General features: G+C 36.9%; 1 protein-coding gene across 1 annotated transcript in view; it reads right to left on the bottom strand.

Moving 5' to 3' along the window:
- The window catches only part of LOC116288745 (hemicentin-1), a 46,210-nt gene extending 32,914 nt beyond the window's left edge, over positions 1-13,296 (bottom strand). Inside the window, exons 1-23 of the mRNA XM_089032430.1 lie at positions 13,177-13,296; positions 11,945-12,328; positions 11,299-11,556; positions 10,850-11,110; positions 9,828-10,085; positions 9,309-9,596; positions 8,809-9,087; positions 8,366-8,653; positions 7,955-8,233; positions 7,447-7,704; positions 7,034-7,291; positions 6,525-6,812; positions 6,076-6,354; positions 4,743-5,000; positions 4,385-4,639; positions 4,019-4,297; positions 2,706-2,981; positions 2,376-2,633; positions 1,960-2,217; positions 1,451-1,738; positions 1,038-1,313; positions 545-802; positions 56-310 (exon numbers count right to left, since the gene is read on the bottom strand). Coding sequence (XP_088888556.1) covers positions 56-310; positions 545-802; positions 1,038-1,313; positions 1,451-1,738; positions 1,960-2,217; positions 2,376-2,633; positions 2,706-2,981; positions 4,019-4,297; positions 4,385-4,639; positions 4,743-5,000; positions 6,076-6,354; positions 6,525-6,812; positions 7,034-7,291; positions 7,447-7,704; positions 7,955-8,233; positions 8,366-8,653; positions 8,809-9,087; positions 9,309-9,596; positions 9,828-10,085; positions 10,850-11,110; positions 11,299-11,556; positions 11,945-12,328; positions 13,177-13,237 — 6,100 coding nt within the window. The 5' untranslated portion in view covers positions 13,238-13,296. The remainder of the gene's footprint in view (positions 1-55; positions 311-544; positions 803-1,037; positions 1,314-1,450; positions 1,739-1,959; positions 2,218-2,375; positions 2,634-2,705; positions 2,982-4,018; positions 4,298-4,384; positions 4,640-4,742; positions 5,001-6,075; positions 6,355-6,524; positions 6,813-7,033; positions 7,292-7,446; positions 7,705-7,954; positions 8,234-8,365; positions 8,654-8,808; positions 9,088-9,308; positions 9,597-9,827; positions 10,086-10,849; positions 11,111-11,298; positions 11,557-11,944; positions 12,329-13,176) is intronic.
- Between the last annotated feature and the right edge of the window lie 177 nt (positions 13,297-13,473).

Genomic DNA, 13,473 nt, shown 5'->3' with positions numbered 1-13,473 from the left:
GAGTCAGATATAAATTACATTGTAAAAACCAACATATGAAAAAATCATTTCTTACACGTGACAGTGATGAATGATCGAGCAGTTGCTGCAGGACACTCATTTCCATTGTGTGCTGTACATTGGTACGTAGCCTCGTCTCCACGTACAATACTTCTGAAGGTGTAACTAGAATCTTCAGGATATGATGAACGCCCAACTTTACTCCAAGTCACGTTCATTGGATCACTACCCGTTACATTGCACATAAGAGCCACTCTGTCTCCTTCTACTACAGTCTGGTTTGGAGACGACCAAGTTATCTGTGAAGGAGCTGAAATAGAGAGAACTCACCGTTTGTTTATCGCACGCTTCCAAAGAGCAATGCAGATGATTTGTACCTTTAAGATGTTACGATCTGAAACTCAATAACTTATCTGTGGTGGTGCTGAAACATGATCTCAATAATAATACTCGTTTTATGCTAACCTTCTATTGGGATTCTGACGTATATGTAATTATTCGTTTTTCTCTTATCTACAGTATCCTCTTTAAGTAACATACGTACCTTTGGTGACAATAATTACCGTCGCATTCTGTCCAGTTCCAACAGTGTTCTTTGGTTCACACTTGTATGTGTTATTGCCTGCTTGTGGAACATTCAACTGATAGACTCCAGACATGCTGGTTTGTACAAGCTGATCATTCAAGTAGAAGCGATATTCATGTGCTGGTGGGTTGGCATTTGTTGTACATTGTAACGTAACTGTGTCATTCAGACAGGCTTCAGTCTTTGTGCTGGTCAGGTTTGTAAGATATGGTTTATCTGGAACATTAATTCATGATCATTGGTTATTGTAAAGCAATATTACCCTAATGACATGGTTATTTAATGAATTCCAAACAGCTTGGCAACATTTATGCTGTCGTTTAAAGAAATATGGTTTTCCCTAACGGCTTTAGATAACGATGATAAAGATGTTTCTCAAGTGATGTGCATAACCAATGTATCATCACACGTGTTGAAAATTCTTGACGAAGAAAAGTATCGTGTTACTCACATGTCACATTCACATAGATTGTTCTGTGAAGGGGACTTCCAACAACTCCATTGTCTACTGTGCAATTGTAATAACCAGTGTCATTTTTGTTCAATGTCCTCATCTGATATGACAAAAAGTAGTCGTTGCCACTAACTAGTGGTGTTTTCACTCTTGTCTTTGTCCATGTGATATTTGGTGTTGGGCACCCTGTGGCAGTGCAGTTCAGTACTAAAGCATCTCCTTCCACCATCGTTATAGAATCACGTGATGGTGTAACACTGATATTAGCAGGAACTGGATCAAAAGAATTACAAAAACACATCAAAGCAAGTAGCAAGTATTTGCAGTTATTTTAGTATGTTTTGCATTATTCCCCCTGTAATTATTTGCACAAACTTTCATCTGGACTTTCCTTTTTATTTTTTTCTTACCTTTTATTGTCAGGTTGATTTTATCCTCTTCTTGCCCGTACTGGTTTTTAGCTCTGCATGAATACTCTTCCAGGTTACATCCATCAATACTGTGTATCACGTGACTAGTAGCATCTGCTCCTGTGCATGTCTTGTTATAGTAGCTTTGAATAGCAGTGTTGCCATGGTAAAACGTCACGTTGCACAATTGTGGTTTTGATGTTGACGCGCAGGACAATTTCAAACTGTCGCCTTTCAGGAAAGTGTTGTCGCTTCTATTGGTTGCTATTGTGGTATTTTCAGGTTTATCTTTAAGACATCCAATATTATCAAAAACAATGTATGTTAGTTGTTACATAAATTTAAGCATTTTAAGTTGGCCTGTATTATTTTGAAAACATAACAAATGTGAGACTTGATTAAGTTGCTAGTGTATGTGTCATTACAAGCTCTGCATTGTTTGTTTTTTTCATTCACGATTTTTGGATCAGCTTGAGCGTAAAGAAACCAATGTCTACCTCAATACTTACAGTCGACAATAAGGTAAGCTTCTGCTTCAGATCGAGGACATTCATTTCCATTCTTGACTGTTACCACAACACGACCTTCGTCTGTTCGATTTACCTTCTGTAAATAGATGACTCGTCCATTCAGAGCCTCTACGAACTGACCAGACGTATTCCAGTATACAGCAAGAGGTTCAGTACCATTGATGGTGATTGTAAAGTTCACATCAGACCCTTCAGTTACAGTCTTATTCTTTGGTGGAACGATTATGACAGGTGGATCTGACAATAAAAGTTATTTTAGTAAACTAAAGTACCCAGAATATTAAAGCTACTTCTAAGGAAGCGAGTTTTATACTAGCGCTGACTGACATGTTTAGAATCATACGTGCCAACCATCGCGGGTCGGCCTAGATTTGCTAACAGAAGTTACCACCTACCTTTTGTAGGAATTTCAACTGTGGCATTCTGTCCAGCTCCAAGAGTGTTCTTTGGTTCACACTTGTATGTGTTATTGCCTGCTTGTGGAACATTCAACTGATAGAATCTAGACATGCTGGTATGTACAAGCTGATCATTCAAGTAGAAGCAATATTCATGTGCTGGTGGGTTGCCGTTTGTTGTACATTGTAACGTAACTGTGTCGTTCAGGCAGGTTCTATTCAATGTGCTGCTCAGATTTGTCAGATATGGTTTGTCTGGGGAACATGAAAGATGCAATTCAATAACAGATATTTTCTATCGTTACCATTTGATCTGATAGAACTTACAAGTAACATTGAGGTATATGGCCTTTACCGCAGGACTTCCAACTACACCGTTGTTCACACTACACTGATAGGTGCCTGTGTCTTGCTTCATCAGACTTGCAAAAGTCTTATTCAGTACAACACCAATGCCCTGCCCGAGGAGTGAAGATAAACCAGACGTGGTCCATGTGACATTTGGTGTTGGACATCCTGTTGGAGTGCAGCTCAGAGACAAAGAATCTCCTTCTACCATAACAATGGTATCAGATGATGGCACAACACTTACGCCAGGTGGAACTTTTGAAACAAAGTTTGATAATCGAAATATTGGTCTTCACGTGCAAAACCAAGAATTTAATGGCAAGGCATCCAAGGGGGCAGCAATAATAATAATAATAATAATAATAATAATAATAATAATAGTAATAATAATAATAACTTGAGAAAGCTCCAGAAAACAGTGCCAATAAACCCGACATAGTTGTAGAAGATAAAGAAACTAATGCTTGGACACTATTTGAAGGCACAGTTTGTCAAGCTGGTAAGATTGCGGAGAGAACTGTTGAAAAACAAGAAAAATACACGGAACTTCGTGCAGGCATCAAAAAAGAGTGCAAAAGCTCAAGTGTAAATCAGATTAACATAGTGTTTGACTTTCTCGCAGGACATCACGAACAGCTAAGAAAAGACCTAAGAACAATTACAAATACAGACAGGGAAGTGAACTTTCTTATAGAATGATGCCAGAAATGGATTTTAAGCCAGAACGTTAATATAGTCAAGAAGTTCTATGAATATGCATAAGCTGAAGAAAGGATTGAAAAAAATGATGAACTTAACCAGACTAGACTTAGTCCGCAGTTTTAGTACTGCACATAATAATAATAATAATAATAATAATAATAATAATAATAATATATTATTATTATTATTATTATTATTAATAACAATGTTTAAGCAGGAGGCTCACATCACCAAGGCGGTTTTCAGAGAGGTCCTGCAATGTCGTGCCCGCCCTCTATTTACGGTATATTCCTTAAAAAAATAAATCTTTCTTACACCATGCTGTTGAAACTTATTAGAGCAAATAAAGAAATCCTCAGTCTAATGCATTCTTTCCGATTGCAATTCAGATGACTTAATCTACGTGTTTTTAAATATCAGACAACAAAGAAGCATTTAAGAACGGCTCTCCTTTTTTATTATCGCTCCATCTCCTATCAAAACTGCTATGTTCCTTTTTAGAACGCTTGTGTCATATCACCAGTTATCAAATTTTCCACTTCTATAACTGATTGATAAATACCATGTTTATTTATTTCTTTTTACTTTACCTTCAACTGTGACATTCTGATAAACAACATTACCAATTCCTACTTCGTTTATTGCAACACAAGAAAAATTGCCTCCGTTGCATCCTCGAATGCTTGATATCACGTGACTTGTTGTACAGGTGCTGCTGGACTTGTTAACCAATAGCTGATCTCCCTGATAAAATAGCACGTGACAAGTAGAGGGTTTTGCTTGTGATTGACATGTTAACATCACTGCTTCTCCAAGTATCAAAACATTGTTGCTTTTGTTAAGTGTAATGTTCGTGTTTTCTGGTTTGTCTACAGAAAACAATGCACAGACACTTGTTAGGGAGTCAGATATAAATTACATTGTAAAAACCTATACATAAAAAATTCATTTCTTACACGTAACAGTGATGGCTGATCGAGCAATTGCTGCAGGACACTCATTTCCATTGTGTGCTGTACATTGGTACGTAGCCTCGTCTCCACGTACAATACTTCTGAAGGTGTAACTAGAATCTTCAGGATATGATGAACGCCCAACTTTACTCCAAGTCACGTTCATTGGATCACTACCCGTTACATTGCACATAAGAGCCACTCTGTCTCCTTCTACTACAGTCTGGTTTGGAGACGACCAAGTTATCTGTGAAGGAGCTGAAATAGAGAGAACTCACCGTTTGTTTATCGCACGCTTCCAAAGAGCAATGCAGATGATTTGTGCTTTTGAACTGATACAAAACTCAATGACAAAAATTACCCTTTGTAGGAATATCAACTGATGAATTCTGTCCAGTTCCAACAGTGTTCTTTGGTTCACACTTGTATGTGTTATTGCCTGCTTGTGGAACATTCAACTGATAGACTCCAGACATGCTGGTATGTACAAGCTGATCATTCAAGTAGAAGCGATATTCATGTGCTGGTGGGTTGGCATTTGTTGTACATTGTAAAGTAACTGTGTCATTCAGACAGGCTTCAGTCTTTGTGCTGGTCAGGTTCGTAAGATATGGTTTATCTGGAATATTAATTCATGATCATTTGATTATTGTAAAGTAGATTCCTCTAACATCATTGAGAAAGAAATATGCTTAAGGTGGCTGGACCCCCTCACGCTTGACCGCTACCTTCCACTTTTGGAACGCTGGCGCATAAACGTGTTTTATCCGATTGCAAATCTTTACAGAGTAAAACTAAATGAGCAATGACTTTTGTGAATATATAGCTCTGAAATATTAATTTCGGCCGTATCAAATCCATTGTTTAGTTTTGAAGTAGATTACGCACTATATTTAAATAATCTCAAATATCTCATAATTAGCTAGATAGATTTTTTCAAAAATCCCTATAAATGGAGGCATTTAGTATATAATTATGTGGTACGAAGCATTTTAGTGTTGAACACTCTGCAAGGCTAAAATTATTTTCTAAACGAAAACAAATATTTTATCATAATCACGTGTTATGACGTCCGATCTCACTAAAAATTACATCAAACATGAATTCAATCTTTATGTGACTTATTTTCAAAAAAGATTTGCAATCGGATAAAACACGTTTATGCGCCAGCGTTCCAAAAGTGGAAGGTAGCGGTCAAGCGTGAGGGGGTCCAGCCACCTTAAATGAACTCGTGGTTAATAATTATGACATCCAACAAGCGGTACAGTATTTACCCCTTCCTTTTAAAAAGGAATGGATTTAGATAACAATGATAAAGATGTTCTTCAACTGATTTGCACAACTAATGTATTATCATACGTAATGAAAATGCTTGACAAAGAAAGGTATTGTGATCCGAGTAAGGTAATAATAATAATAAAAATATCTTTATTTATCCTGATTTAAAAAACCGATCAGCTGGACACGATAGAACAGCTGGTATGAACCGGTGATCAGCAATATAAAATCTATAAAAATCTAAATAAAATCTATATCAAATTTACGATGAAGAACCTAAAAGTATAAATATAAGGAAAGAGAAAATTAAGTATAATGTATACACATATATACACAGAAACACAAAAACCCCGCGCCTACAAAACATATATATCCATTGTATATACGAGGGGCGAAAAAAGAAAAAAAATACTCACACGTTACATTCACATAGATTGTTCTGTGAAGGGGACTTCCAACAACTCCATTGTCTACTGTGCAATTGTAATAACCAGTGTCATTTTTGTTCAACGTCTTCATCCAATAAGATAAAAAGAAGACATTGCCACTAACTAATGGTGTGTTCACTCCTGCAGTCTTTGTCCATGTGATATTTGGTGTTGGGCATCCTGTGGCAGTGCAGTTCAGTACTAAAGCATCTCCTTCCACCATCGTTATAGAATCACGTGATGGTGCAACACTGATATTAGCAGGAACTGGAACAAAAAAATTACAAGAAAAAGACTTCAAAACCAGTAAACAAATATTTATGATCTCCACCGTCAAGGCACTCCTATTGGCGGTTATTTTGTATGTTTTGCATTATTCCACCTGTAATTATTTGCACAAACTTTCATCTGGACTTTCCTTTTTATTTTTTTCTTACCTTTTATTGTCAGGTTGATTTTATCCTCTTCTTGCCCGTACTGGTTTTTAGCTTGGCATGAATACTCTTCCAGGTTACATCCATCAATACTGTGTATCACGTGACTAGCAGCATCTGCTCCTGCGCATGTCTTGTTATAGTAGCTTTGAATAACAGTGTTGCTATGGTAAAACGTCACGTTGCACATTCGCGGTTTTGATGTTGACGCGCAGGACAATTTCAAACTGTCGCCCTTCAGGAAAGTGTTGTCGCTTCTATTGGTTGCTATTGTGGTATTTTCAGGTTTATCTTTAAGACATCCAATATTATCAAAAACAATGTATGTTAGTTGTTACATAAATTTAAGCATTTTAAGTTGGCCTGTATTATTTTGAAAACATAACAAATGTGAGACTTGATTAAGTTGCTAGTGTATGTGTCATTACAAGCTCTGCATTGTTTGTTTTTTTCATTCACGATTTTTGGATCAGCTTGAGCGTAAAGAAACCAATGTCTACCTCAATACTTACAGTCGACAATAAGGTAAGCTTCTGCTTCAGATCGAGGACATTCATTTCCATTCTTGACTGTTACCACAACACGACCTTCGTCTGTTCGATTTACCTTCTGTAAATAGATGACTCGTCCATTCAGAGCCTCTACGAACTGACCAGACGTATTCCAGTATACAGCAAGAGGTTCAGTACCATTGATGGTGATTGTAAAGTTCACATCAGACCCTTCAGTTACAGTCATATTTTGTGGTGGAACGATTATCACAGGTGGATCTGACAATAAAAGTTATTTTAGTAAATTAAAGTGCACAGAATATTAATGCTACGAAGGAAGCGTGTTTTGTACTAGCGCTAAATGAAATGTTTAGATTTATACGTGCCAATAATCGCAGGTCGGCCTAGATTTGCTAACAGAAGTTACCACCTACCTTTTGTAGGAATTTCAACTGTGGCATTCTGTCCAGCTCCAAGAGTGTTCTTTGGTTCACACTTGTATGTGTTATTGCCTGCTTGTGGAACATTCAACTGATAGACTCCAGACATGCTGGTATGTACAAGCTGATCATTCAAGTAGAAGCGATATTCATGTGCTGGTGGGTTGGCATTTGTTGTACATTGTAAAGTAACTGTGTCATTCAGACAGGCCTTACTCACTGTGCTGGTCAGGTTCGTAAGATAAGGTTTATCTGGAACATTAATTCATGATCATTTGTTATTGTAAAGCAAGTTACACTAATGACATTGAGAAAGAAATATTATTAAATGGACTTATGTTATTGAATTCCACACAGCTTGGCAACATTTCTGCTGTCGTGTAAAGAAATGTGGTTTTCCCTAACGGCTTTAGATAACGATGATAAAGATGTTTCTCAAGTGATCAATGTAATATCACACGTGTTGAAAATTCTTGACGAAGAAAAGTATCGTGTTACTCACATGTCACATTCACATAGATTGTTCTGTGAAAGGGACTTCCAACAACTCCATTGTCTACTGTGCAGTTGTAATAACCAGTGTCGTTTTTGTTCAATGTCCTCATCTGATATGACAAAAAGTAGTCGTTGCTACTAACTAGAGGTGTGTTCACTCCTGCAGTCTTTGTCCATGTGATATTTGGTGTTGGGCACCCTGTGGCAGTGCAGTTCAGTACTAAAGCATCTCCTTCCACCATCGTTATAGAATCACGTGATGGTGTAACACTGATATTAGCAGGAACTGGATCAAAAGAATTACAAGAAAAAGTTATTTCAACATGATTTGCATTATTCCTTCCGTCGGTATTTGCACGAACTTTGAGCTTGACTTTCCTAAATGTTTGTCTTTAGTTTAAAACATTATTTTTCATACCTTTTATTGTCAGGTTGATTTTATCCTCTTCTTGCCCGTACTGGTTTTTAGCTCTGCATGAATACTCTTCCAGGTTACATCCATCAATACTGTGTATCACGTGACTAGCAGCATCTGCTCCTGCGCATGTCTTGTTATAGTAGCTTTGAATAACAGTGTTGCCATGGTAAAACGTCACGTTGCACAATTGTGGTTTTGATGTTGACGCGCAGGATAATTTCACATGTTCTCCTTTCAGGAAAGTGTTGTTGCTTCTATTGGTTGATATGATGGTATGTTCGGGCTTATCTTTAAAAGATGCAAAACATTTGGCATGTTCTTACTAATTTTTGGATATGATATTCCTCAGCCCAGAGGTTGAAAATGAAATTTGCTTTTAACTATATAAACATTTTTTAGGCTTAGCATGACACTTTCATACCCACACAATTATCGAAACTTACAAGTTACGTTGATGTAAATTGATCTGTTCATAGGACCTCCAGCAACTCTGTTATCAACTGTGCACAGGTAACCTCCAGTATCTTGTCTTCTAAGACTATCAAACCGAAGAGATAGCGAATTCCCAGTGGTTGTATTAATTAAACGTTGCATGCCTTCGATCTTGGTCCAGGTTATATTTGGCGTTGGGCACCCAGTTGCAATGCATAGTATTTTTAATGTTTTGCCTTCATCTTTGATAATAAAGTTCCTCGATGGGTTTAAAGACATGTTTACAGGTACTAAAAAACAATTTGGTATATGAATTATTTTTACCAACGATCAACCACCATATTGGGAAGTCTAGAAAGGGTTTACCACTTCAATGCAAATTAATGCTCAATATTGCAAAACGGTTGCGACCCATTATATATTAAGCAGCCAGTACTCAACAGGTATACTTCAAAATATTAAAGCCATCATTCCACCAACATGAACGCCATGAACACTTTCTGTTCGTTACCTTGGATTGTTAAGTTTATTTTCGCCTCTCCATAATCGTATTTGTTTTCAGCTTTGCATGAATATTGTTCCAAGTTACATCCATCGATACTTTGAATTACGTGACTTGCAGACACACTTCCATTGCATGTGCTGTCTGGATAGCTTCCAATCACGTGACTTTCATCGTAGAAGGTAATCTTACATGTTTGTGGCTTGGAGTTGGAGGAACAAAACAGTGTTACACTTTCTCCCGTCATGAAGGTGTTATTAGCTTTATTTGTTGTCAAATAAGTCTTTTCTGGTTTGTCTGGAAAGTGAAGTAAAACATGAAGGTTGGTTTTAAATTAATATGCACTGATCCACCTTATATGCTATAGTCAATGTGCGAATAGTCATTCAAAACTTCAATTCTAAAACCTTCTTCGCTAAAACTCTAGTGTAGGGAACATCGCCAGTTTCAGCACTAACGTTTTAAAATGCCTCATCATATATACTATATCCTTCTGAATGTTAAACCCAGGTGTACCTCAATACTTACAGTCCACAGTAAGGTAAGCATCAGCTTCAGCTCGAGGACATTCATTTCCATTCTTGACTGTTACCACAACACGACCTTCGTCTGTTCGATTTACCTTCTGTAAATAGATGACTCGTCCATTCAGAGCCTCTACGAACTGACCAGACGTATTCCAGTATACAGCAAGAGGTTCAGTACCATTGATGGTGATTGTAAAGTTCACATCAGACCCTTCAGTTACAGTCATATTTTGTGGTGGAACGATTATCACAGGTGGATCTGAATATCAATAATTGTTTTCGTAATTATGGAATGCTATACCTTTTTCATTAGTATGAAAATTTGAATAAATGGAAAGAATGTTACTCAGCACTGGTTATTTGTAAGTCAACCGCCGCCATGTTGATGGTATGCAACAAAAGATTTGTTATTAGCGGTCAATGTTAATATCACCAACATGGCCACCACCTCTTTGTCATTTTGGACCCTCTTGGGGATGATTGCAAACCATCATTTGTTAAGAGTTATTTAGTTTCTCAGTAAGGGGATGAAAATATCTACTGTCATTATGAAGCGCGCCAGTACATAGAAAATAACAGAATGTATCTGGTTGCACTAAGAAAATATGTTGGTTGCACTGATTAAGTGAGATTCATGATTGCATTATTTGACTTCCAATACCAGAATCCCTTGCACACTTTTTCTTTTGTTCTGTTAGTAAGCATCAATTGTCTTATTATTCTCATGAGGAAATATAAATTCAATAAGAAAAAAAATCGCGAAGCATCTTGGTAGTGAAAGTCAAATGACGCCATCATACAAACTTCTCAAAGACGAATGGCCTAATAGCTGATTATTAGTGACGTGATGATGATGATGACGATGATGATGATGATACAGTTTTAAGGCAAGACAACTTTGAATAAAGAAATCATTACTTAGGGTGTCAATGGCCATGACGTTGCTCATCCAAATCGTTTATACTTGTAATACATACTTGCAGGTAGGTGTGTTCATCTGTGTTCACACACTACCCGGCTTACCTTTAACTTTGACCTGTACTGAGTCGCTAGGAATGTCACCAACAAGATTTTTAGCCACACAATAAAAAGTGTTATTGTTGGGAAATGAGGCATTGGCGATGTAGATGTTGCTTTGGTTGATTGCTGTAGAAACGTTATTGTGATAGAAATCATATCCAAACACTGGGGGATTGGCTCTTTCCATTAAACACGTTAGCGTAATGTTACCATTAAGACAAACTGTTTTCTTGTCGGCAACAATCGTAACTTTTTTCGGCGTATCTTGAAGCATAAAATGAAACAGTGATACATAAAATTAACGTCTAATAAACTAGAATAATAATAATTGACCGAGATTTTATTGTTAAAATTGACTAAACCTCCTATAAAAGTTTCTATCCCGACTGTAATCTGCCTTCTCAGGTCCGTTTTGACTTCATAGTATATAGCCTGACTCTCCAAATACTCACATTGTACGTTTAAACACATGGTTACAGACTTGTCAGGAGGAATGCCATTATATGCAACACAAGTATAGCATTCACTGATGTTCTTTATCGTGACATTATCCAACCTCAACGGACTTCCTGTGCCTACAATCACACCATCTTTTGTCCAGTTGATATTAGGAAAAGGGTTGCCGGTAGCAACACAGTTCAGATTCACTGTCCGTTTTTCTTGAGTGTTGACGTTGATATTAGACTTTGGACTTGTTATTAAAGGTGAGTCTAAATGAAAATAAAGGTAAAGGAATTAGCGAAACAAATTAAACTTCGGCTATTCCCGTTCTATCTTGGCGTTTCAGGTTAGTAGCTAGTAATCAATGCTAATAAAATGACGAATACTAAGCTAGCTAGTTTCTTAGAAATATATTTGGTTACAAAACAATGCACGCTCCTTCACAAAACCCCGGATAAAATAGACCATACGTAATATAACGTTTTATTGTACTCTTAAATGTCCTATTTGACCAACCCTTTGCTTCAGCTGCCGAGATCAAAATTGTACTCTTTTCCCGCGTTATTATTTAATGAGTTGAGTTTTACCAAATGTTTTTGGCCAATCAGAACGTGGGGATTTATTTTTGTATGTGATTTTTAGTACGTATGTACTTACTTTCTATGATAAGCGTGGTGAAGTAAGGAATGGTTTCAGAATCTTCGTCATGCGTCAGTAATACTTTGTAAAGGGTATTATTATCCTTGGTAGTAAGGTTTGTTAATGTAAACACGATAGTTACATTGGTACCATCCTGTGAGGCGTTCAGCTTCAGGTGTGATTCCCTGTTGACAAAGTCAGGGTATACAAACGTAGGAGGGTTTCGTCCACGAGTGCATTTGATTATCTGTCTTCCATCCCTATACACTTTTACGAATGTCCATTTCGTTTCTATCCCATCAAACTGTTTAAAATCTGCCTTCCAAGTTATGTCAACACCTTGTCCTTCAATCCCAGTCACCTTGGTGGCTTTATCTGGGGTCCAGTCAATAGATAATCCCTCTGTTAAAAACAATCAAGTTATTTTTGTCAGTAAATTGTGGATAAAACGCGCATTGTGTTTAGTATATTTATTAAAATAGCTACAAATTTAACCCAAGTTAACTGTGATTTAACTAGACTGCTAAAATTATCTAAAATAGCGCATAGAATCGATTCCTTTCTTCAACGACCCTCGTAGGTGTACCCCGTTTTTCCTATTGATTTTGCGTTTCTGCCTTGACACACCAGTACTCGTGATTCGATTGCTGGCGTTTCCATCTATCAAACTTACAATCCTCTACGGTCTCTTTTTTGGTAACTTGACTGAATCATGTGATCAACCCTGCCTACATCGCTGGACAATATTTCAAAATGCGTAAAGGGAAATGGGTTGCTAAGTTTGTTACCGTAAACTTCGGAAAATAAGCCCTAAAAATAAGCCCACTAATTTCGCATTCATAATGATGACAACGATATTTGCCGTGCATCATTATGCATGTACACTAATGAAAAGTACCACCCATGCTTTTTCCATATAATATAAAATGTAGTTGGTAAATATCGAGTAAGCAACCTATGATTTATTGAAGTATTATATAGTGAAATCCTGCTTCGTATCGTTTTTAAACTCAAAAAACCTATATCCGCAACAGTCATCAATCGGCAATCTTCAAGTTTTTCGTAGGGTATTTCAAGATGTGTAAAGTAAGAGTATGTCTTTGTTTATTCAGAAACAATGTATACTATTTATTTAAGAACGCTTCCAGCTTTATAACACTTCACCTGCTTAATATATTTCGGTGCAATTAAGTAAATTAATAATAGTGGTTGTAATAATTATTATTGATTCAGAGATAATAATTTTTTACCTGTAAAAGTAAAAGTTGCTATCTGTACAAGTACAAGTACAAAAACAGCAACTGCAAACATCGTGATTTCGGTTTACTTCCCAAGAACTTCTTGTATGCTTGCTTTTTATAAGTGCTGATTTTATCAACGCATTTTCAGCTCTGTTGAACATATCGTTCTGGATGATAGCTTGGAGGTTAACCCCTTGAACGACTTACAGCATTTCAGCATATTTCAAAGAAACTAAGACTTGTCTAAACACAGCGAATTCCTATTGGGTAGAACGTGCCTTATACACCATTCACACCAAGGCTTAA

Source organism: Actinia tenebrosa, unplaced genomic scaffold (genome assembly GCF_029948245.1).
Source record: "Actinia tenebrosa isolate PJP-AT-01 unplaced genomic scaffold, QUT_ActTen_1.0 PGA_scaffold1__47_contigs__length_23844297, whole genome shotgun sequence".
NCBI lineage: Eukaryota > Metazoa > Cnidaria > Anthozoa > Actiniaria > Actiniidae > Actinia > Actinia tenebrosa.
The sequence above is the reverse complement of the archived record's forward strand: the minus strand, read 5'-3'. Positions and strand labels throughout refer to the sequence as shown.